Source organism: Gavia stellata, chromosome Z (assembly GCF_030936135.1).
Source record: "Gavia stellata isolate bGavSte3 chromosome Z, bGavSte3.hap2, whole genome shotgun sequence".
Lineage (NCBI taxonomy): Eukaryota > Metazoa > Chordata > Aves > Gaviiformes > Gaviidae > Gavia > Gavia stellata.
In genome coordinates this window covers 57,551,572-57,577,765 of record NC_082637.1, presented here as the reverse complement: position 1 = coordinate 57,577,765, position 26,194 = coordinate 57,551,572, and the positions used below count along the sequence as shown (strand labels likewise).

Here is a 26,194-nt window from a genome sequence, read left to right as displayed (position 1 = left end):
TGAAGCCTTGATGAATGGCTTCACGCTATGGAGTGTGAACTAGCATCTCCATAACTAAAGCACTGATGAGCCTTCTGCTGTCAATACTTCTGTATGTTAAGTAAAGCTTGTTCATCATAAAATGTAGTTTCCTCAAAACAAGATTATTTTCACAACTCCTAGAGACAGAATAAGAGGCTGCTTCATTTTGTCACTTTTTTCCCCACATGGAATTATCCAAAGTTATTTATCCTCACTTGAATGGTGCTGTGCCTAAAGAGTGTTCACATATTTCAAAATTATAATTTGAAATTTCTTTCTTTTAAAATTTCAGAGAGTGTTATTTTTAGGCTAGCTTGAGGCAAAACAAAGTTACAACCGACTCTATATGGTAGGTGTCAAGTGATAACCTGAACATCCTGTAGCACTCTTAGGAGCCTGATATTGGGAAAAGTGCTGTTGGAAAGAAATGCAGAGGGGTCTCTTTCAAAAAAATGTTAAGTGGGGCAAAATCCAATTATTCTGCAAATTTCAGTCCTGCAAATACTAGAAGTTGCAGAATTTCCAAATATTGGAAACATGTTGTAAAGGAGAACAGAGCAAGCAAGCTTACTTTGGTCCTGAAGCAGATGGCAGGCACATTTTAAGAAGTCATTAGAGAATATGACTCCTGATTCTAAGAATTAGGTAGTAAAATGGATGAAAGGACAAATTTGAGAGACTGAGTTTAAGTCACTTTATCTTCAAGAAAGAAATACCACAGGCCTGAAAAGAAATTAACAGAAGCAATAAAGCCATTTTCTGTTCTGTGGTGCACAAGACCAAAGAGACACACTATCTTACTGCCACCAGTGTGCAAAATTCATTATGCAGATTAAGTGCATTACTGCTTGCCTTTTACTCTAAGAGCTACCTTGGGAATGGCAAAGGGACAGGAATGCTTGATAGGAAATGTTTTTCTACAGGAAAGGGGCAAGAAAGAGGGTTTTACTAAGAGTTAAATTACCTTCTTGCGCTTTTGGGATTAGAATGTCACAAGTACTGTCACCAAGTTTGAGTTCTTGGTAACAGCCAGTAGTTTTAAGAATCCATGACTAGTTTAGCATCGCAGAGGTGAGATGTGCTTCCCTTTCTGTTCCACCCTCACGTTGGTGTTTTGACATTTCATTTCCATAATTTTCATGTTTTCTTTTTATTTTTTAAGAGCAGCAAGCAACTTCTTGTGCTGGGATAAAAGATGATGCTGGAACCTGGCCCTCTGTAGACATGCTTGTGCACTGCACACCCTGCAAGCACTCCTGCTGGCAGGGAAGGAGGAACAGTCTTTGTCTATCCAGCAACACAGCCTTTTTCAGGCCTCGCACCTCCCATCTCAGATTCTTATTGCATGCATGTTCGTGTTCTTCCTTGGCTGGGAAACATACACATCTCCTCACCCCTTGGCTTGTAGACCAGCTGAATGCAGTTCCTGTGAGTCCTGGCCTTGTGCCCAATCTGCTACTCTGCACTGCTTAGTAACCATTAAACATTACCTATCACCTTTGTCGAGAGGGGGAGATGGATGACTCCTTGTCATTTGGATAGGTCTGTGCCTATCCAAAAAGCTAAGGTAACAGAGAGGGGACTTGGTCATTTATATACCTCACAAAGAATGAACAGAAAGTCAGTCTTTGTCCTGCTGATCTGCCTATATTTTACAGTCTTTGGTTTACACAGTAGTAACAAAGATCTTGTGATCTGAACGCGCTGACGTGTAGGAATGGAACTCTGACCTCCAGCAGTCCCATCCTATGCGCTGAGCAGAACAGTACTTATACCAGCCTGCAAAATGCCCAAATCTCAGGCAAGACTGCAGTTCTATTCTTACACCTTGCATATGTAAAATCAAAAGCTAATGCTATATGAGGGTGCATAAACCAGATAAAATCTCAGATGAGAACCAGCTTCAAAGGTCAGAGATGTGCTAGCCTGAACTCAGCATAATTTGTGGATCAGCATTAGTTAATTAATAATCTTACATATTATTTAAACTCAAATCCTCAGCGAGTGCTGCATATATATCAAAGTATTCAGAGCAGTGCAAGTGACAACACACTACCAAACACCAAGCTCAAGATTCCATAACTACCTATTCTTCCCTTGAGGAATATTTAGCTAATAATTATCCTTTATGCAAACAGTCAAATGCCTGACTGAAGACTTCCACTCATTCCAACGTGCAAAAACAGAGCTGAACATTCCTGTCAAAAAGCTATCCAGGTAAGAGATTTGCCTCCCCTCTTACACCTCTGAACTCAGGTTTTATTCGTTCTTTGCCTGTTTTCAAAGGTGCAAAACTGCCTCTTCTCAGTTATTTTGCACACTGGTGTTGCTTTTTAAGTTTTGTCATTATTCTGTTCTTCATAAATATTGCTCATAAGGTAGATACTGAGCAAAGGTTTGTAAAACATGTAGTCAGCTGCAATTGGTATGGAAGTAATCTTTCCTACAAACCCCAGTCTAAGAGTTCAAGACCAGCCATTTGGCTAGTTTTTATTTGTACTTAAGAAAAGTGGCCTATATGAAGCTTATCTGGTTCTCAAAGTATTAAATTATTATTAAACCTGAGCATTTTCTTAGTGATTAAACATGAAAGAGCATTTCCAAAATACTGTCCTTGTTGTGTGTAGTAAGCCCAAGATACCAGGGAAGGCAACAGGGAAAAACATGAGAATGGGCTATCAATTTGTTTTTCTGTACAACAGCTTAATGTGACTAAACAAAGCCCAGCAAAACCACAGGGCAGAAAACAGAACTTAGTGTTTAGCTTTGTGACTGATGACTAAGCTCTTGGAAAGCTGTCTTGAAAGACAAAACTTTTAAAAAACAAACTTTTAGTTTGGACCAGTTACCCTTCCAAAAGCAAGAAGTCTGATTTTTAGGAATGTTCTTTGACCCGACAGAAAATGTCTTTTTAGTGGTCATGCCCTAGGAATCTCCAGAAGAATATCGCTGTCTTGCCTTCGAGTGCATGCCAATATTTTGACCAGCACGTTCTGGAACCTCTGAACAAAGCTTGTCCTTGGAAAACTAGTGAAACTACTTGATCATTTATTTCCAAGGCCTGATCATTCCCAAGGATGATCTGATGGCTGATTAACAACAGCTGCTGGCTGACTGTGTGAGTTCCATTGCAGCCTGCTCATCACCTCTGGGATTGTTACATGTCAGTGACCGTCACCTTCCTCACTGGGACACTGGACTGAAAATCCTTGGGAAAATATTAATTGAATCACAGCTGCTGGTGAATGCAGGCATTTGAAAAAGAGCCTAACTTGCCTCGGAAATCCCAGATCAATTTATAGCTGGAAGTAAAAGTTGTGAATTGGAGATTCTAATTAGAAATGCACAAATATAAAAGATTGCTTGACTCTCAGAATAACTCCTTAGTATAACAGTGTTAATCTGTAGAGGACTTAGGTCTGGCTTTCCTGACTCATAGAGACCAATAAACTGTAATATTTTTTCCTCTTTCACTTTTGGATTAGCATAACGTTGAAACTCAACACAAAAATGCTTTGAAGCCACAATATTTTGCCCAGATACAGTAAAAAACTAACTGAGCCCATCAAGTTTCACATGATTTTCCTAAAAAGCACTATGATGTTCTTTGCCTATAGCCTGAAAGCTTGCTAGGTCAGTGTTTACATAAATGGTTTTGGTTGCTGGCACCTTGCTTAAGTCTGCTTCCAAGTCATCTAGGTCCTGGTGCTCTAAAGCTGAAAATACAATAGCTTATGCAAGACAGAGAGAAACATTCATTTCACCTGTTCTGTTTTGTCACTTGATCTTTTCTAAAACTCATAGGTTATGCTGACATTTCTAAGTAATTCTGCACAACAAAAGCAGATTAATAAATCAAAGCAGCTGGTCCTGAAGCAGTACTGTATTATATTATATGCATTTCAGGGGATTTTATTTCAGACTAGTCAGGTCCCACAGGCTAAATGTCCTCACCACACCTGTTCAAATCTGTCTAAAAACCAATTGCCGGCTTGGGTTTTTATGCCACCATAAAGGGTCACAGTGCACTGGGGCAGAGCTTCTGGGTACTTTCCTCTGAAAAAAGTCTGGTTTGCAAGCATAACATGCCTCTGTACATTGAATCTACGCACCATAAATGAGGCTAACCAGGGACATTTTTCAAAACTGTGTTAATGCTCAAAACCAGAACAGTAATATAGTCATAGCCATTAGAGACCAAGAGAGGTTTCTTACAGGCAGAAAAGATTGCTGATACAAAAGATGAGTAACATGAACAGTTTAACTCAACACCTACAAGTGTTTTAAATCAAATGCTTAGCTAAACTGATAACTCTCATGTTTTTCTGTGATTTATGCAAAAAAAATACAATGAAACTTCAGATGATAAATACAAAACCTGCTCTACTCACATTAGTTTTTAGCGGATTTTTCATAGTTCAAACATAGAGAAAACTGCAAGCATCACTTGGCTCAAATTATATAAAGGGCTGTATCCTAACCTACACTTGCAACCACTATTTCGGCAGGGGCAAGCAATTCTAGTATAGAGTTGTGATACACTGTCTGACTTCTGTCCCAAATACAGCATTTAAGAGATCTCCTCAGCAGAGAGAGGCAGGCTCACACTCCCTACTTCTTGGACTTTCTAGAGATACAGCTTCAGATTTTCTGGTGGACAATCAAGATGGGGAGACAAAGGGATGCATCAGAATAAAGTTTTTTCGGGTTGTGCTGTTTCACAAAGAACAACCCACCCAGCCAGAATGGTTATATGTGTACCAGCAGAAACTGCTTGCCAAGGAATCTGCAAAGAGAAATCCACTGAACATGTTGTGATGAATGTTTCCTTCCCTGCAGAGACATTTTGTCAGGTCAGTGGCATGGTGAAAAGACAGGAAGAAAGGTGAGATTAAAGCCAGTTGGAAAGTCAGCAGTTTGTTTGGCTTGAATGGTTCTTTGCTTCGTTTCTCTTTTTCACAAGATAAACTGAGTTACTGCATCTAACCTGAAAGAATGAGTGCTTCAGACAGTGGTTCTGCTCAAGCAGGAAAAAAAGAAAAAGCTTTTTGCTTTTGCTCATATGGTCAAGGGCAACTTGAAAAAACTTAACTGTGAAGATTCCAAACATCAAAATACAATTAAAAATAACCAAGACTACTTTCATTGTCATGATATGGATGATACAGATGTATATGAATGTGCACGCAAGTAACTTTCATTTGTATTAAACAGTTGAGAATGTTCTGATACCAAAGTCAAATGCAACGGATAGACATGTTCTATGCTATATGCTGCTTCATCTGCACATCCCTGCTAAGAACAGCTCTTTCAGCAAGTGATGGGAAGCCTTCACTTGAATAAAATGCAAACATTACGTTCTGTGAAGCTCTGGGGAGTGAGGGGGAGCCTGAAATACGGGTTGTCCCTTTTCTTATAAACCACTTAGTATGGGCTGAGCTGAAAATGGGTCAGTTTGGCAAACCAGTAGAGGAATCTATTATGGACATCCCTAGGGCTCCTGAATGCTGCTTGAGTATTATCACTGTGGAAGGATGGTGTTGTATCTCAGTACCAGAATCAGAAGGCCAAGAATCTATTCATGTGCACAGGAGTAGACAGATTTGCTCTCCACCCTCCTGTCTTTGGAGATGGCAAGAGCATTGGAAGCTCCCAGCTCTCTGCTAGGCTGCATAAATGTACAGGGGATAGCATGCCACCATGGTGGAATCCTATTTTCTTCAGGTGAAGCAACTAAGTCATTACTGAGCTACAGGCATCACAGCCTTAGAATTCTTGGGTTACACAGATGAAAAATGTTTTGCTGGTAATAACGTCCCTTCCACTATTTGGTGTGGCTTTACTATGTTCTAAAAGCAACTTAAACACTTAAACACTGAACAGTAACAGTTTCTGGAAACCAGTAACATCTTGTTTAGAGCTGAGTGTTTTACAGCTAGCATGTTCATTTGACATGGATTCTGAAAATGTATGTAACAGAATAAAGTTATTTACAGGAAGGAAACCCTTACTTTCAGGAGAAAAAAAGAACTGAAGAAAATTACCTCCTGTCAGCATTTGGCTGTGTTTTATTTTGAATGTATTTATTCCACCAGGAAGGTTTTTTCTACCTTTGTCTAAAATTCATCAAAACTGCTGAAAAGATACATGCTATACCATACCAGCTTTTTTTTGTTGCCTTTTACAAAAAGCTACTTTTCTGATTATCCAGTAAGGCAGTACAGCCAAGATATATTACTAAATTATCATTCATACATAAGTTCTATTAACAGATTTCCAGAGAAATTATATTCCAATAATCTTATGTATTAAAAACTATTATCAGGAAGCTGCATAAACAACGCATATGTGTGAGTTTTAATGGGGTGGTTTTGTACGTACAAATTTACTTGCAAGTAAATTGTGTGAGTTTAGAGAGAGTCAGACAGCAACTGTGCAATTAAATATATGAGCATAGTGTACAGAAGCCAATGCAATCTTTTTTATGTAGCCTACCAAAAGCACTCATTGGATATTGAACTGCCCACTAGCTTTTAAGTATGTGGAACACGGGCACCGTATTTATTTCTTGGCTGTCTGAATTCACTTGGCTGTAAGAAGTGTGTGACATTCGAATAGGACTTGCTGTCCTCACGCACAAGCCTCTCATTTTCCAAACTAATTTAGGTAAGACAGGAAGTGTTTGTTTTTTGCATCTTAAAAATTAGGGTCTTTATTACAGTTGCTAGCATTCTGTATTTTTTAAACTTTAATCATATGCTCTTAAGTATTTCTCTTGGTGTTGTAACCTCTTTTATCTTTTCTTCCACCTTTGCATTCTAACAAAGGCTAGATCCAACCTATTTCCTGTCCAAGCAGATCTTGCCTAGCGTAACCACACAGTACATTACAGCCTAAAGTAAATCTGGCATTACTGATAAAAAATAGCCATCAATCTTTCTAAATAATTACATTAAATTGTAATTAGTTGGCAATAAACCTTACTTACAAACATAAAGAAACTTATACAGTGGAAGCCAAAAACTATTTAATGTAATTGGGATGGATAGTAATCTTCTGATTTTTTAAAATATATTTAGACTACTTTGCAGGTCATTTTCAACTTGGACAATCAGTCCACACATGTCTAACTAGAATCTCTTTTCTGTCTTTTACCAAATTATGAATTACGTACCTGTAACACTTAAACATCCTGTTTCAAGTTGTGGTTAAACTTCGCATGGCCTTAGAAATCAAGCTGTGTCATTTAAAATAATATCTGGGAACTTGTTTAAGACTTTTCCACTAGTTAGATTTATACCTTCTTAACACTTACCTCCTTATCTTCTTATTGTTTTCAATTGTTAAAATCTTGAAAAAAAATTCCAAGTAGGATAGACAGAAGACTTTATAATAAGCCACTCTCTATTTGGAGTGCTACAGATTGAAAGCTTACAGGCTGTTGGTAATCTATTCTTTTGCTTAACAATTATGCTTCAAGTTGAACTCATAAGCCCTTTGTTTTTTCTCAGCTTGGAATTCTACACTTTAACTGTGTGTTACCAAACATTAACAAATCGAAATACTCTTCTTAACAAAAAAAAAAGGTATGAAATTTACATAGAGAATTATGACTTCTGTCACTAGAGTCTAAATGTTTATTTCACACCATCAAGTGCTGCCTCTGATGACAGAGACCTCTGTGATGGAGCATTTGGAAGAGCTTATGGAAATATCTGTTGTACAAAGACATTACTAATTAACTCCATTTTTCCTTAGTAAAGCAAACTGTATTCAATCGAATGTACTCTTAAATGTTTGCAAGAAAGGGCTCAATCCGCAGATTTATATATTACTGTTATGTGTCACTGGAGCCCTGTGGTGGTGTTCTTGTTGGGATGATGCTTTCTTAAAAGCACAATCAGGTGACAAACTGTTAGCATTATGCATCTGTGCTAAAAAGAACTTCACGAACTGCAACCTAACAGCTGTTTTCTTCACATTGCAGGAACACGTACATGAAATAAATACTGGGTCAATGGAAAGACCACTTGAGGCTATCAGGATGGAAAGCAGCACCTCCTCCTGCTTTCTCATGGAAAGAAAGACTCGTGTCAGGATTAATAGGAAGGAAGTCATGCTAGCTAAGCTAAGGAAGAGCTGCTCCTGCACCCCAAAGAAGCTGAAGAATTTTGTCATGGACTTCCTTCCTGTTTTACAATGGCTTCCCAAGTACCACTGCAAAGAGTACATTTGGGGGGACGTTATGTCCGGGTTAGTGATTGGGATCATTCTGGTGCCCCAAGCAATCGCATACTCACTGCTGGCAGGTCTGAAGCCCATTTATAGTCTTTACACATCATTCTTTGCCAACATCATCTATTTCTTAATGGGCACATCCCGTCATGTCTCAGTTGGCATTTTCAGCTTGATAAGCTTAATGGTAGGACAAGTTGTGGACCGAGAACTTCTCTTGGCTGGGTTTGACTTGAATGATGATGCCCCGCCAGCCTTGGGTGATGGCTCTCTGCAGAATGACAGTCAGTCCAACACAACTGCCTTCAACCTTACAATTGCAGGGATGAATGCTGAGTGTGGGAAAGAATGCTACGCTATTGGCATTGCTACAGCCTTGACATTTGTGGCTGGAGTGTATCAGGTAAGTAGCTGCTGACATCCAGAGGCAAGGTATGAAGTTCCTAATGCTTCTCTGCATGACCCAAGCTTTGGTTTGACTCTCTTTCAATGAGAGATACAGCATCAGTTCACTTGAATGACTTTGACCTGTTTTCTCCAGGAAGCCTAACTGTAGGCAACTCAGAGAAAGCATAAGGTAGGCAGTTTTCTTAGCTGCTAGCAGGTACAGGTAAAACAAGGATCCTCTGCAAGACTGTTAACATTGTTTTGATACTTTACTGCCTCTTGGCCTTGCTGCTTTCATGGGACCATAAATTCAATACAGATCTTACCACAAGGGAAATTCCCAGGTAGCTGTGTACTTCAACAATGAAGAAGTAATTCTGTTTCCCTAGATACTTTAATAAAGGTGCAGACCCACTCACCTACTTCTACACAGGTTCAGAACATGCTGCTCAGTGTTTTGCTAGCAGGTACTATGTTCTACCAAACTGCTGTCCAAAGATAATTCAGAAGCAGAAAGGACAAGAGGGGAAACAGATTGACTAACCTACTTTTCAGACAATGACTGTGCTGGACTCTTTGAGACTTACCAACATGCTGACCATCACATGGGTATCAGGAGAACACAGGAAGAAGCATGATGAACATACATAACTATTAATAGTATATATACATGAACTAAGAAAGAGCTAGATATCTTCCTGTTTACTGAATAATTTCAGGTCATGTTCAGGTCACAAAATGCCCTTGTGAAGCTATATTTTCCAAACACATCAAAGGAAGGAGAAGCAACTAGTTAAGGAGAGTATCCTGGGATCTGGGAAAGTTTGTGAGCTCTTCTGCCACTTCTGACCTTAGACATGCCACAAAGGCTGTCTGTGCTCCACTTTCCCTTCTGTACAAAGGGCTAGAATTAAAAGCTGTTTAATATAACAGTGCCACTAAAGTAGGGATCTTAGCTGTTGTCATTCAAGTTCTGTTTACAAAGCAATGGCCATAAGTTTTAACTTTATTCACTTTAAGACAGGGAAAAAGAAAATTTGCTTTGGTATAGCAGAAGCATTTTTGGATCCACTGCACTTTTGCATGGAAAATAAAATTCAGACAAGCCACTTCAGACCAATGTTTGATTGACCCTGTCTCAAACTCCTCGTTCACACCTTCGGTTTGTAGTATCCCACAATAGTAAAAGGAATCACATGTTTTAAAAGCAGACTGGAAACATCAAAGGATAATTCCTGTTTTAAGATTCAAATAGCCAAATGCTATCTGCCTCCAGCTAGTTCTCTCCCATCTGTACTTAATTATTTATTTGCAGCACCACTGAAGGCTCATCTTTTTTTTTCTTTTTTTTTCTGTGTCTCCTCAGGTTCTAATGGGCATCTTTCGTCTGGGTTTCGTATCTATGTACTTATCTGAGTCTGTGCTAGATGGCTTTGCAACTGGTGCTTCCTTAACCATTTTAACAGCTCAAGTGAAGTACCTGATTGGAATAAAAATCCCACGTAGCCAAGGGCATGGGATGCTTGTTATTACCTGGATTAACATTTTCCGGAACATTTCTCAGGCTAACCTTTGTGATGTCATCACAAGTGCCATTTGTATCGTGGTGCTGGTCACTGCTAAGGAACTGGGAGATCGATATAAGCATAAGCTGAAATTTCCTCTTCCCACCGAGCTGGTAGTTATTGTTGTGGCAACACTGGTGTCACACTACGGGAAGTTAAATGAAGTGTATGCATCCAGTGTTTCTGGAGCTATTCCAACAGGATTTATTCCCCCGGAGGTACCACGTTTCAACTTAATGCTCCGAGTTGCTGTAGATGCTTTGCCTCTTGCCATAGTCAGCTTTGTCTTCACTGTGTCCCTTTCTGAAATGTGTGCAAAGAAATATGCTTACACTATCCGAGCCAATCAGGAAATGTTTGCTGTGGGGTTCTGCAACATCATTCCTTCTTTCTTCCACTCTTTTGCAACCAGTGCAGCTCTGGCAAAAACACTTGTCAAAACATCTACAGGTTGCCAGACTCAAGTGTCTGGAGTAATTAGTGCAATGGTAGTTTTGCTGGTGCTGCTCTTCTTGGCACCTCTCTTCTACTCCTTGCAGAAGTGTGTCCTGGCTTGTATCATCATTGTCAGCCTCCGAGGAGCCCTGAGGAAGTTCCGAGATGTGCCAGCACGGTACCATGTGAATAAGGTGGACACACTTGTTTGGGTTGTTACCATGTCTGCTTCTGCCTTGATCAGCACAGAAATAGGGCTGTTGGTTGGCATTGTTTTCTCCATGTTATGCATCATTGTTCGGACACAGCGACCACGGACAACCCTGCTTGGTCAGATCCAAGACACCAGCTTTTATGAGGATGACTTAGAGTATGAAAATCTCTCTTCTGTTCCAAAGGTCAAAATATTCCGTTTTGAGGCCCCACTTTACTATGCAAATAGAAACTACTTCCTAAAGTCTTTGTACAGATTGACCAACTTAGATCCTAACCTAGAAGCTGCTAGAAGAAAGAAATATGAGAAGAAGGAAAAGCAGCATCTGAAAAAGGGAGATCACACAACTGCTAATGGACTGGGCATTGGAGAAACCACTCTGCAACTAGTTCCTAAGCAAATTGATTTCCAAGCCCTTGTTGTAGATTGCTCTTCCATCTCATTTTTGGACACCACTGGAGTTAATACTCTAAAGGAAATCCTGAAAGACTACAAGGACTTAAAAATTTCTGTTCTCCTGGCTTGCTGCAATCCCTCAGTGATAGACTCTCTGAAAAAAGGGGGTTACTTTGGGAAAGATTTTGGAAGTATGCAGGAAATGCTGTTCTACAGTATACATAATGCTGTACAGTTTGCAAAAGACCAAAAGCTTCCAGCAGATTGCTCAGTTTAATCCTGTGTCTTCCTTGACAATTCACTACAAAAGTGACAGATGGGGAGGGGCTGTTTGCAATAATTAAATTATCAGACACACTGTTGGCCATGTACAGCAATAGGCCTACAAGCCATTCTCCCCTGAAGAGCTCTGCTGTTTGTCAGATGCTATATAGAACAGTCAAAGGGAATGCAGTCCAGGACCAGGATGGAACAGGTTGGATTATTACCTGCATCTTCACTTTAAAATGCAGGTGATGTGCAATAGGGCAGTTTGGGATTGACTTCCCCCTTGTGACATGATCATGTGTGACCCAACATATACATCGTGAGGCTGTTGTGCTGGAAGGTCTGCCCAGCGTCAGCTGACTCTCCCAGTGGTTTAATGGCTGGTTTGTCCTAAGAGGGCTAAGCCATCTCCATGAAAATGCATTCAACCTAGCTTCTTTGACACATCATAGTTTAAATTCTGGCTTGCAAGGCCCTGACCCTTCCATCATTCTAGGTGTGCTCCTAAAAAACTCCTACTATTTACATACCAATAAAATGCATAAAATATTGCGGAATGTAGCATGTCTCTCCACCTTGATTACATAGGCTTAATGACACAACCTGCCACAGGAGGAGAAACCATGATCCATCAGTTTCCTCTCAAACCCATCCTTTCCAAAATTTACTGCTAGAGTCACCTGTATTATTGGCTTGAATCCATGGTAATTCAGTTACTTAAGGTTGTGGTTACTGAATGATGCTGGAAGAAATATTACTCTGATGCATAATTTTGCAACTAGCAAGAGGATAAACAGGATTAAGAAAAATGAATAGCTTTAACTGGCAGTCACACAGTTACCCAGGTAGTTGTACCATCCTGTAAAAATAAGCTGCCTCTGGTGAGCAGATGCAACTCCAATTCAGCAACACATAAGGGTCATCAAACATAAAACCTCAGAACTGTGATACAGCACAGCATGTTCCTCCTACAACTGCCTGCCTGGGTGCAAAAAGAAACAGAAGAAAAGAGGGTAAGGTGGGAATGTAAATCTGTGATCTGCCTAGAAGGGGACTGATGGGTCAGTCAGAACTGCCTGGCTGGTCTTCTCTGATGCAATGCTAATGAAGCTTTACAGTAGCATACCTGGGCCAAGTAAAGGGAGCAATGCTTTGCAAGTTGTGTATCCCCTGGAAAAATTCCACCACTGTTTGTACATACTACAGATATTTTGGGGTCTTTTTTCTCCTATCATGTTATTATTTGATTTGAGGTCCACTAAACCATGTTTTCCAGGGCTGGGTTACTGTCTATAATAATTTGCTTTAACTGCTGTTCATTCTGCTTTGTGTCAAATCATACCCACAGAGTCAGATGTGTTGTTACATATGCATGTTCTCTCTTTACAAATAAGCATAAAGTTAGATTTTGATTGTAACAAAGTTAGTACTCAGTGTTCTGGCCCATGGCATTGGCAGAATATCCTCTCTCATATTCAAACTTATAATTACCTGCATGAAAGGTAGGACAGCTGCCCTATCTTTCCTTGTTCATGGCTGATTCACACACAGCACCCACCATGGAAGGAAATTCTATCACAGCTGTGCCTCTTACAGTTAGCAGACTCTAGAAACAGGTTCCATGTATGCAGAAGCCATTTCTCTGCCGTGCCATTTAAAAAAAAAGTCAGGTCAACACATCATGTGACTTGCTTATTTCAACTTTTCAGGTCACTGAATGGAAGAACACTCAAACTGAGGTTCTCCACGTGCCCCAGAGCCTGTCTGGCTCTCAAGAACAAGTATTTTGTTAAAGGAAAAGCAGTGCATTCCCAAAAGACAAAATAAAAAATGTCTTCACAGGGATTGAGAATAGCACAATATTAGGTAAGTGATTCAATGCTGACATTTTCATGCATTCATTATAATAAAACATATCAACTGCACACTGTTAGTACTGCCAGAGCAGTAAAACCTGACAGAAATGTCTACCAAGAGATTAAAAGATTGGCCATTGGCAGCATTTTCCTGCCATAAAACAATTTAATTACGTTATTCTTTAAAGTGCTGACTTGGTATGACTAGCTTCTTTCTGTCATAAAAGCAAATGGGCAGAGCCCAAGGACAAAGTATTGCTTTGTGTCTGCTTGTGTTTGTAACCATTCTTTGATCAGGGAATATCTCTCTTAAGGTCCTGTCAGGGCCTAGCGTGAGGAAGTGGGTTTACAGGAGTTTCTGCCTGACAGTATCAAAATAGACACTCTTAGGCTGTTGTGTCAAAGCAAGCTGTCCTTGGAAGTCAAATAAAATTAAGTACAAAAGAATACACATCCTAGCAATCTAGACTTCTTTTATCTTTATGGCTCAAGCTACCAGCCTAGAACATAAAGGAAAAAATGCAGAAATACCCTTAACTCTAGATTAATCTCATTTAAAAAAAAAAAGAAAAAGAAAGAGAGCTTCCAATGGAAGGCGTATCCTTGTAACAGCCTCTGGAGAAAAATTAAGAGAGGCTGTCCTTCTCTTATCCAGCAGGCTGAGAAATTAAGAGTCAGAAGTCTCTTTTTCATCATATTTATTGTAAGAATGGCACCAAAGGATAACTAAGCAAAGAAATTTGGCTATGCATAAGTGGGAGGGTAAGCTTTAAGACTTTTACTAGGAAGAAACTATTGACCAGAAGAAACTGTAAGAACAACTTTCTGTTTCAGTTTCATTGGCAGAGCTGGCTCACAATCAAGTTGTTGTGTTGGACAACGTCAAGCACAGCAGAAAAACAGCTTTCAGTGCTATGATGTAGGGATGCTGGGAGACTGTAAATTATTTCTAAGGAGTATGTAAAAGGTAACTAAAAAAGCAAGGCTTTTTCTGGCACGTTATGTTTGCTATACTGTGTTATACCAAGATTAAAGGTATGAAGATTGAAAATGTTAAAAACTGCTGATTCTCTTCTTTCCTATTCTACCAGGCATTAGGTACCATGACTTGGAGAGGAGCTGGGGATGGGCTTGTAATTCCAACTAGGTTAATACTAATGTTGAAATAAAATCATTATATGCCTTCTAGAAAATGTTATATCCATCATGTAGATTGACTGTATTTTTGTTCACTGTGGTGCCTTGTATAAATCATGTATTCAACAAACTTTAGCACTGTTACAAAAGAATAGGAAAGGGTTCTTAACTTGCGGACTGTATGGGTCCCATGGAGCTGGGCAAAGAGCTGGGAATCCTCACCTCAAACTCTCCTGTTGACTAGTGCAACATGACCAGAATGTGTGATCTAGGTGTCAAAATGGCTGTATTTAATGGCACTGCTAACTAACAACCAGGGAACCGTCCAGTCCATGAACGACACCTTGGGTTCCCCTGTAACCATGAATATTCCTGTGTCACATGACCTAGAGACAAATGTGTGCTTTTGGTTGGAAAATAAAACTAGCAGTTCTTCGACAACAGTTTGCCTCGTGGTATCCTTTCACTAGTGGTGAAATAACAGGATAACTTGGACTAAAGAAAAAGATAAGAGGTGGGTTTGCTGTCCTAGAAAGGGTTAAAATACAGGGATGCACTCAGCATTGGGGGTTTAGAAAACATAATGAGAAAGACCATTATAGAAGTGAGAAGGGGAAGGTGGCAGTCTTTTATTTGAGCACATCTCCTTCTTGGGAGGAACATATATGGCACCTTTTTACAGATGGCACAAATATGAGGAAAAGCAATGCCTGTATCTGTTAGCCTTCCACAGTGGTGGTACCTCCTAGCCCTCTGTTGTCTATTAGTGCTGTTCTTCGGTCAATTACCTACCATCACCCCAAGCAACGCTACAGGCTTGGGGACGAGTGGCTGGAAAGCTCCCGCACAGAAAAGGACCTGGGGGTGTTGACTGACAGCTGGCTGAATATGAGCCAGCAGTGTGCCCAGGTGGCCAAGAAGGCCAACGGCATCCTGGCCTGTATCAGAAATAGTGTGGCCAGCAGCAGTAGGAAAGTGATAGTCCCCCTGTACTCGGTGCTGGTGAGGCCGCACCTTGAGTGCTGTGTTCAGTGTTGGGCCCCTCACTACAAGAAGGACATTGAGGTGCTGGAGCGTGTCCAGAGAAGGGCGACGAAGCTGGTGAGGGGTCTGGAGCACAAGTCTGATGAGGAGCGGCTGAGGGAACTGGGGTTGTTTAGCCTGGAGAAGAGGAGGCCAAGGGGAGACCTTATTGCTCTCTACAATTACTTGAAAGGAGGTTGCAGAGAGGTGGGTGTTGGTCTCTTCTCCCAAGTGACTAGCAACAGGACAAGAGGAAATGGCCTCAAGTTGCGCCACGGGAGGTTCAGGCTGGATATTAGGAAAAATTTCTTTACTGAGGGAGTGGTGAAACACTGGAATAAGCTGCCCAGGGAAGTGGTGGAGTCACCCTCCCTGGAGATGTTCAAGGAACGTGTGGACGAGGCATTGTGGGACATGGTTTAATGGGCATGGTGGTGTTAGTTGATGGTTGGACATGATGATCTTACAGGTCTTTTCCAACCTTAGTGATTCTTTGATTCTGTGATCACCTTCCATGAAGTCTTCTTGACTCAACAACCCCATGACATAACACAGTTTTGCTGTTACAGGGTTCTCACTCAAAACCTCTTTACATCCTTCTGGAAATCACTGGTTCAGGAAGACAATTGCACATGCACAGAATTCAGCATCAGCACTGAACTCCTCCTGTTTAGACTTCATTCTTGCCCCTGCTGCTTCTTTCAATCCCAATGTTGGTCTGCAGGCTCCATGCCCTCTCCCTCTCCAAACCACTGCTGCCACTCAGTCCACTGGTTGTCCTTCCACAACTCAAATGTCTTCTTGTCTTTGACAAATGCACATTTTTTTCAAAATAAGCAGTTTTAGCTTGGTTCTAAACAGTAGCGAAGTTTCTAATTTCTACATGTCAAAGCTGGGCTAAATATTGAGGCTAGTCGGTTAGAATCTCACCCTTGAGGCACTACAGCTTTTCTGGGGCATCCTGCTTGACTGCTAAGTTTCCATGCTGCTGGAATTTTGATTGTGTCAAGGATTGCGTCCCACTTTGAAGAACTCACTGCCTCATTCCCTGCAAAGGCTGAGCAGAATACATGACATTTCCCTGAATCATTTGGAAAGCCCAATCCAACATGTGGCACAGCTGAAACAGGCTGCCAGGAGCGATTTTGGCATCTGAGTGTGGGAGTGTCTACTTTCTTTTCAACGGTACTCACTGATTTTTCTGTAAGTCAGTTGGTTACAGAAACCTGAAAGACCTAAGCCATCTCTCGGGAGAAACCTCTGAGATCTAAGACAGGGACTCCAGCAGTGGTGAGCAGTGACAGTTTTCCTTGCCCCTGCTGAAGCTAGGTCACTGCAAGAGTGAGTACAAAAGCCATCGCCCAGTAAAAGAGCAGCTGTTTACTGGGAAACTTCCACAGGGAAAGATGGGAGGGAGGAGCTGTGTTACCTTCTATATTCACAGATGGACTAACATACAGAGGCAGCTCTGGGGTACAGATGCAATATTCATCTGTGTACAGGACCTCCAAACACCTTCTCAAACAAACCTACGTACACAAGCACAACCTAATACGTAGGAAGAAAACTTCTCTTGTTCCTAATGTACGCTCTGAAAACCACTAGTCCTCTGCTCACATCCCATTTCCAGAGTCTGAGCTCTCCTTCCCCTTGTTGCTCCCCCAAAATTACAACTGGTAAATTCCCATCCTCCTACATCTGGGACAGCAGATGCAGTAATGATGTGGATTGTAAATCTGCTCAGCTAAGCAACAGCCTAAACCAGGCAGAACTTTAAGAGCTATTACAGCTTTTGATGGGGTTTTGCCTTTCCTCACAGAACAATCTCTCCTGTTCTAGGCATCTGTATGTGGTTGTACTGATTTTGGCTGGGATAGAGTTAATTTCCTTCATAGCAGCTAGTATGGGGCTGTGTTTTGGATTTGTGCTGGAAACAGTGTTGACAAAGCAGGGATGTTTTAGTTACTACTGAGCAGGGCTTACACAGAGTCACAGCCTTTTCTGCTTCTCACACCACCCCACCAGCGAGTAGGCTGGGGGTGCACAAGAAGTTGGGAGGGGACACAGACAGAACAGCTGACCACAACTGACCAAAGGGATATTCCATACCATATGATGTCATGCTCAGTATATGAAATAGGGGAAAAGCTGGCCAGGGGACCACTGCTTGGGCTGGGCATCGGTCGGAGGGTGGTGAGCAATTGTTTTCATTTGCATCACTTGCCTTTCTTGTTTGTTGTTGTTGTTATTTTCCTTTTCATTACAATTTTTATTATTATTATCAGTATTATTTTGTTTTATTTCATTTCACTTATTAAACTGTTCTTATCTCAACCCACGAGCTTTCTCACTTTTACTTTTCCTATTCTCTCCCCCATCCCACCTGAGGGGAGTGAGTGAGCGGCTGTGTGGTGCTTAGTTGCTGGCTGGGACGTGGTTCTTTCCACTGGACATATTGGTATGAGTGCGCTTAAGCTGAATTAAATGGGACTTGAAAGGCAAGGAACTCCAATGTTGTCCTCCTAAAGTCTGACGTATATTTCCCTAGAACTAGAAATGCTATTATGTGTATGAATCCTTCTGGAAGAGGGTATTAACTAAAGTCACCCTGTTTTAGTTGTCACTACCTGTCACCTGATGCAGTGCATATGTGGGTTCAGGGTGCAAAAAGAAACTCTCAAGTTAAGTGGAAGGAAGACAGAAGTAGTAATAAAATAGTTGCAGCTTTCATTTGGACCTCTCAAGAAGTCAGACTTGTTTTAATCTTCGTGGGACTTTTTTTGCTGTATCATGTCTCCTAAATTAAAGGACAGAAAAGTAAGCTATTTTTCTAGCCCCTCAGCACTGTTCTTAGAATGGCTAATGGTTAGCAAAGCACATAACAGGATGGGTGAGAAATCTGGTTTGGGACAGTATTGCTACCTGAAATGCTTTGGTAAGGAATGGACTGAATTTATGCCTATCACCCTATTCTACCCCATTCCTAGCTTTCGCCGAAGACTCATCTAACCTGGAAAGGGAGCATAACACTGTGACCTGAGTATTAAAAGCACACCTACAGCCAGGGGGAGCTCTAGGTACACATGTGGACAGCGGGGATGTGGACAGGAACTGCACCCTCAAAGTCTGGCTTCTCCCAGCAGTTCTTCTCAGTGCTGAGTATTGCTGGTGTTACTGCACTAAGACCAAACTGTGCTGGACTTGAAGGAACGTCAGTGATTAACACCCAGTGGGAGTCTTGAAAACAGTCGGAATGACCGTTCCCTGGAATCCAGCTGAGAGCTCTCTCCGTAACACTAGATGCCCTGACTGCATGTCAGGGAAGTTCCTTCCTTGCTTAAGAAACCATTGGAGACTCCTCCAGAGCTCTCTTTTCAAGATTGTACCAAGCAGTATTTTAGAAAGGATGCACCTGATACAGAGACATAACTATCTGCTTTTAGTCACTTAGAATATTGTTTCGTGTTCATTCACTTAGATAATGTTTCTTGTTTATTTTTTCTAAAACTCACTTACCAAGGCTGACGCCTGTAACGTCTGTTAAGGGTTAAGTTTGTCAGGGACTGGTATTTGTCAAGAAGTACTTGCTGAATAAAGGGAGTGATAACAGGAGCTGCAAGGTTAGTCTGACCACAGAACCAACTAGAACTTGTTAAAAACTGCTGAAATCAACAAGTAAGAAGAGACCACGCGTGAAAGACTAAAGTTCATCTAGAGGACAGAAGAGGAAGAGGAAGATAAGACCCCTGAAGAAGTAAAAGACCACCAGAAACAGATCTGAGCCTGCACAGTTTTTGAATCAACTCCGTCCCCAACTTATACATATGTAATATGAAACCCTATGAATATGTATACTTTAGTGAAATAAATATCTACCTAATTGCCGAAATGGTGTGCAAGCTTTGAGGAGAAATCCCCTTGCACCCGGCGCCGCAATAAACATGCCTGCTTTATAACTCTTTGTGAGTTGTGAAGTTTGTTTCTGCGTGTCACACCCAGTTAAGAAAAGATGCACTAGAACCCTGTACATGCAATGGTCCATGAAACCCACTTCTGCTAGCCTGAGGCTTCTCGGGAGGTCATGGTACAACTGGGAATCCAGATGCTGAGGCCTCGACATGGCAGCAGGGGAGATGTGGAACATCTGTAGCATATGACCTGAGATGGTCTTGGTAAAATTTGACCAGTACACCCACAAGACTCTTCAGATGAAAGGAAACCTTAAACTGATCCTTAACCTGTTGTTAGAATGTAATGCATGCAGGTTAGCCCCATCTTTCTCAATACAAGCTCTCTCTTTCTTAGTCTCTTACACCCCCAAATTGATTCCCCTCCATTGGCACTTACCTGACTTCCAAGGAAGCAAAGACATGCCCAGCTTGCAATTATACTAAGACAAATATCACAGTGAGCACCTGCTGGACACTTTAATGGGTCACATTTTTCCGGATTTTGACTTGAGGTGTTTGCTTACCTGAGAGTAACTAATTCCAGTAACCAGTGAATTCGAACTTGTTCAATGCCGCCATGCGGAACAGAAGAAATGTAGGCAAGGTTCATCTCTTGGTCTTTGCTCAGGTCAAATAGGTCAGCACGGCTGTGAGGTAAAGGAGGGCTTCAGGAAAGAAGAGACAGAAAAGAAATGACACATTGCAACATTAACTAGCAGCTCCACTGGGTATCCAAATATCCCTATGCTAAGTCCCTATACCCCCTGCAAGATCCTCTGTGGCATGAGAGCACTGTCTAACATGAGATGAAAGCAAAATGGAGTTGCAGGTTATTTGGGGCTAACTGGCTACACATGTAGTTTGGCAAAGTGGAACACAGCTCAGGTGCATCTCATTGCCATGCTCAAAGGAAAGTATTACAAGCAATCATTGCTGTACAGATAGCAACCTCAGACAGGAGTGGCCTGAAGAAGCCATACAATGGCAGTCATCTTGTCTCTGAGCCACTAATGATAAGGGAGGTCAGTGTCTTTTCACTTAGGAGTGGAAGTCAGACTTCCTGAGCTCTGTAGTGAGACAAATATGGGCTTGATCTTCCTGCTGAAATCCATGCAATGACATCAACTCTTTCTCTGCTGCGGAAGCTACACTTGTTAGAAGCAGAATTAGACCCTCCGAGCCTCCACATTCTTCGGCCATGTTCAACTCACCCCTAAGCATAAGGAAGCACAGGAGTATGTGGCTTGAAGTTTCTATGCTTGATGCTGCAAGCAGCTTAACCTGCTCACAGCTATACAGCAATGATCATGTTAACATGACTTTGGTGTCTACTTATTCCACTGAAATTAACATAACACTGGGGCAAACTTCTGCTGCCTCTATCTCCACAGACAAATAGCTGCAAGATGGAGGGAGATCTCACCCCCACCCTTCACAAGTCAGAAACTTAGAACGCTGCCCAGTTCAGTGGGTTTGGGCATCCTTAGAGACTCTCATTAAGCCTCCTGGTAACGTGCAAATTCTGAGTAATAAAGCATTTGTATCACAAGAAAGATAAAGAAACATTGTCCCCAAGGTTTGGCAAAATACTTCCCACATTGTGCTCTAACTACAGACTGTATATTAACTGTATAAGTGAAAAACTAATATAGTTTATGCTTTTCCTCCTGCAATCTGTCTCCTCTGATGGATGGATCAGCTCTGTGCTGATTGTAACTATGCTGGGAAGAGTCATACTGTCATCCTCTCCTTCTCTATCCCACTCCACATATTCATCCCACATCCAAAGTCCCCACTGAATGAACCTGCTACTGTGTAACTGTGTGTGCACAAAGGGGGAAATGCCTGACCCCACCTGGACAAGAACTTGACACAACTTTTTTCCTAGCTAAGATACTGCCTATCTATTATCCCATCTCCTGCATCCTTATCCGAAAGTGCAAGTATTGACACAGATTACATCCTTGCAGTGCTTCGTACAATCAGCCAGCACATGTGAGCCCTTCTGTGCAACTTCACCAGCATACAACGCACTTAAAAAATCATCCCCCTGAGATTGTTTCAAGTCAAACAAGTGAGACTGAGAAGTTATCAATTCCACTCTTACTAAAGTGTATCAGCCATTTGGGTCTTTTTAATTGTTCCAGTCAATAACAACAATGTTAACCGTCATTTTTTGAAGGAGTGCTTTACTACTATTCTGAGATTCAAACCTTCTTCAGTTGAAGCAGTGGCAAAGATGGAAGTCAAGGCATAAAGCATTCACCTATTTTTGCTTAGTCCACGCTGAATAAACACTCTGAAATTCACACCCTGCTACAGAGAAATCTAGCAGAAACCATGAAGAGATACAAAAGAAAGCTGGCAGAAGACTGGGTTTTGTTAGTGGTAGTACCAACATCTGTCCTTTCCTGTTCTGAGTGGAAAGTGCCCATCCAAGAGAACACCAAGCCTTGCAGTCTCCCCAGGCTTCATCAGCTGCTGATCCACAGCTGTGCATTTGCCCAACTGTCTGAAATTGTGATGTAGAAAAGAAGCTTAACAACTGGAACCCAGTTCTGTCACAGTGTGAGCTTTCAAGGGAGCTAGGATCCTACAGCTTGAGAAGTACCAGTGTTGGCCAGGTGTTATAACAGAATAGCTGCTGACCCATGGAGAGCCTCTGCCTCTACTGCTGCTCCTCTGCCTTCCCCTCACATGTTTTTCAAGTTTGCAGCTTTCCAAAGTTTCTTTCACACATGGGTGTTTCTTGGGCTGCAGTTTAAATGGGCAAAACATACTATTTTTTAAGGCAGTTTTTCATTAATGTTTCCTAACACTGCAAGCAAAAATTAAAAGTGAAACAGCAGAAGAAAAAAAAATCCAGAAAGCTCAAACATTTCTCTTCAACAGAATATATTTTAGGTCCTGTTCTGTTTTCCAACCAACCTGAAGAACTAACGGAAAATTTTTCAAGTTTTGTCTCAGACTACCTTTATGCATTATACAAAAAAAGTGCACAAATTCATTTTTGTCCAAAGCGCACCCTGCTGATTCCACGCCTGTTGCAACTCTTTTTTTCTACAACTGTTATTCAATCCTAAATGAAGGCGGTCATAATCAGTTTAGAGTAAAATACGAACATGGCTGAGGAATATACTGCCTCTTGCTTTTGAGCCTGGTAGAAGCCTTTGCATATCTCGCAAAACTTGAAGGCTGTTCAACCCCAGTTAGCTCAGCAAGACTGGGCTTTCTCCGAGAAGCAAAGCACTACCAGAATATGAAGTGGTGGAGCTAGGATTTATGCATGCTCCCACCCATCCCCTTGACTTACATCAACTGGACTCACTGGCCACATCAGGAAGATTGTGCATGTTGGAAGTGTCTTGCAAGAAGAACAAACTCCTAGAACTAACAGGCAGGGAAGCTTGGCCTGGGTCTATTTAGGGACCGTGACAATGGCAACACCGCAAAGGGAATGAGTGCTGTGCTAGGGAAGAGGAAGGCCTTCACATGCTCGAGGGCCCTGGAGACAAGAGAGCAAGTCAGAGAGGGGATGTCGACTGGCCCTATCTTGTGATCTGCTTTGTTGACATTAACTGGCCACATCCCGCGACCAGCTCCACGCAGGTAACGCTCAACAGGCTAAGCAGCAAAGGGCAGCAAGGTGCCGGGCCCTCTGGTCCCACAGGAGCAGGCCCGGAGACGCCAAGGTTCCTCCAGAAAGGCCACGTCCTCGCACCCTGGGGATCCTTTGCTTGAGGAGGCCTGGGGGCACCCGGCTCTCGCCCCGGCTGCTTCTCGCCCGCGGTGCGCGGCCCACCGCCGAGCGCGGGCCGCAGGGCTGTGCTCGCTTACCAGAAGCCACTGCTCCTCCAAAAGTGTTCCAGGGGCCGCTCGGCTCGCCGGACGTCCACGTACACCACGTTCGCCGCGCAGCCCGCGCCCAGCTGCACAAGCAGCCAGAGCAGCAGCGGCCCCATGGCGGCACGAGCAGCAGAGCGCCGCGGAGCGACACCGGCGCCCACTGCCGACGCACCACGGACGCGACGCCACGCCACGCCACGCCACGCGCCCGCCCACAGGGCGGTGGGGCGGCCGCTCCCGCCCCCGAGGGCCCGCGCCCTCGAGGGCTCCCGCGCGTGGGTAATTCGGTCCGGGAAGGGCAGCCGAGGTGGTTGGGGTGGTAACGCCTGCCTCTGGAGCCCAGGCGTCTCGTACTTTGCTGCTGCTGCTGCTGCTGCTGTTCTGACGTAGCTAGAGACCAGGAGTTACTTCCCTGACGTTGCTGCACGGCATGCAGTTATTGCCGTTGCATTTCTCTTACATACCACATGAGGGAAGTGTACTCTAATGCTATCGTTACGACCTCGTGCTCTGTGTTGACAAACCTGTAGGACAGAGTAGGATTATGTAGTAGTGCAGGTGATCAAAACAGCCTTCCAGAAAGAACGTATTAGCGGAATTGAAATTATGTCCGTTTTTTCAGTTTAAACATATTTATTGGTCTCAGTATGGAAAATAGCTTTAAATGCACTCTATAATAGAGAGGCTCTAGATTGACTTTCTAAATGCTTATTTCTCATGACATGTACCTGAGGACTGGGTTTTCCCTGGGGGTGGGACTCTTTTCCTTTGGATCCCTCTTTTTCACGTGTTGTACTGCCTTTGGGAATCTCGTCAAGCCTTGCCAACTAGAAGAAAAACATAGGGAATTGGGCCTCCCTTCCACATCCCCAAACACCATGGTAGCACCTCATTTTGTGTTCATTAGTTCCAGTTTAACTGGGTGGATAGGGTACTCCAGTCTGGTTTCCCACAGAGGCTTTGGATTTAGCAGGGGAAATCGTGGGCCCCTGTAACAGTGCCCACACCAGGGAAACTGCAGAGGGCTGCCAGGCAAAGAGTTGGGCTGCAGATGATCTCCAACAAGAGAACAAGGTGACAGCTGTGTTCATGGCAATCAAGGTTATCAGTCCTAGTGGAGCAACCAAAACTTGCCACCCCGAAAGCTCTGGTATTTCAGCCCCTTTCACCAAAGCTCTCCCTGAAGCAGTTGTGCCAGAGCTAGCAGAGGGGAAGTCAGACAGACATTTACTTCTCAGCTCAAGAATATTGCAACTAGGAAAAGACTCTGCATGAGTAAGTTTATGCCACGTGTAATCCTGCTTGAGCCAGGAGGTTCCCTGTCTCAAAGGAGTGGCAAACTGGGATGCATCTCTAAGAAATTGCAAACTGGCTTGGTGCTGATTGCTGATACGTTATTACTTTGTTTGCAGCTTCATCTGCCTTTTGACAGCCCCTGTGGGACTTGTTGTGAGCTTACAAGGCTCACAGCCAAAATTCAGGCAACAGCATTACATCCTGGAGGCTCAGGTAGGAATGGCAATCTGGCATCGTGACTTGACTCTGGCAAGGGGGATTTCCCTAAATTCCCCAGGGCTGCTCATGCTGTGGCTCAGCTCCAGTATTCCAATGCCTTGGAAGAGCAGCAAGGCCCAAACTGAGCTCTAGTGAGGTTTCTATGCAGGATATTTAAGAGATTGCCTTTATCCTTACAGGAGATGCCAGTTTGGCAACCAGGACTTCTGCAGGGGGATACTTGTTTCCTCAAAACTCTCTGTTTTCTGAGAAGACCTGAGGAAGGTGTCAAACAGGCAGTGGAAGTGCAACTCAAGTGGGATCTGACAGCCTGGGGGCCAATAGGCAGGGAAGTCAGCCCTGTGCTGCTAGCTGCGCCCTTAGCTGGGGCAACAACTGCATTTGGGGTGAGTACTGCTGCTTGGGCTTCAGTGAGGGCTGTAGGCATTTTGCCAGCTGGAAAGGATGGTGCATGGCGGGGGAAGCACCTCACTGACATTGCCTCTCTTGTTGGCTTCCTCTCCAGAGGGATAAGCTGGAGGAGACGAATACCTGACTATCAAATGCCATACTGTGGTTTGTTGCTTATCAACAGCAACCCTGCACCTTGCTGCCGGTACGTGTGGAGGGTTCATTGCGGGGCAGGCACAGATACCAGCACCTCCAGCACCTAGGTGCAATGGGTGTGGAAGCTATCCTTTGTGGAGGAGCCAAAAGCTCAGCTCCCAGCCAAAGACCTACCAGCAAATTTCAGCAAAAAGATATTCACAAGGGAGAAACCCCATGAACCCCATGATTTCCTACGACAGACTGTCCCTATTGGTATCAGGAAGTCTTGAGCCCAGGAGACCACCCTGACTTTCCCTCAGAGACTGCCAAAACAGAGCTGCTGCATTTCAGCCTGGCTGATTTCAAAGTCACGTCTGGAAGACAGGATGTCAAACCAAAACTATGTTCATTTGGCCAGGAAACCTTGATCCTTCTCAGACACAATATCAGGCATGTTGTAGAAAGTCCTGAAACACAACAGAGCTGTGGATGCAGACAGCACTCTGTTGGCATTTTAAAGTGTCTGTCAGAGCTCAGGGAAAGACTCTTCCCCAGGAGTCTGACAAGACCATGCTCTCCAGAGCATTTCCAAGAAGGTCCTTCTCAGAGATTGGGCTAGTGGCTGAAGAGACTCTCTCCCTTGTTTTCTACAACTTCCCCAAAGGCATGGGGAAGTGCTACAACTAGCACATCAACCACATCACACCAGAACTGGTAGACAGAAAAGACAAAACCCTTGCCAGAGGAGAGACAGAGAACTGGAGGCATCTCTGCATCACCCCCAGGTTTCTCTTCCCATGCTTGAGAAAGCAGCTAACA

General features: G+C 42.9%; 2 protein-coding genes across 3 annotated transcripts in view; one reads left to right on the top strand and one right to left on the bottom strand.

The window, feature by feature from the left end:
• Positions 1-11,530, top strand: part of SLC26A1 (solute carrier family 26 member 1) — a 33,513-nt gene extending 21,983 nt beyond the window's left edge. Inside the window, exons 3-4 of the mRNA XM_009817922.2 lie at positions 8,009-8,659; positions 10,010-11,530. Of these exons, the coding sequence (XP_009816224.2) occupies positions 8,039-8,659; positions 10,010-11,530 (2,142 nt within the window). The 5' untranslated portion in view covers positions 8,009-8,038. The remainder of the gene's footprint in view (positions 1-8,008; positions 8,660-10,009) is intronic.
• The window catches only part of IDUA (alpha-L-iduronidase), a 42,649-nt gene extending 22,498 nt beyond the window's left edge, over positions 1-20,151 (bottom strand). For both annotated transcript variants that reach the window (XM_059833345.1, XM_009817923.2), the window contains exon 1: positions 20,011-20,151. In XM_059833345.1, coding sequence (XP_059689328.1) covers positions 20,011-20,096 — 86 coding nt within the window. In that variant the 5' untranslated portion in view covers positions 20,097-20,151. The remainder of the gene's footprint in view (positions 1-20,010) is intronic.
• Positions 20,152-26,194: the final 6,043 nt, after the last annotated feature.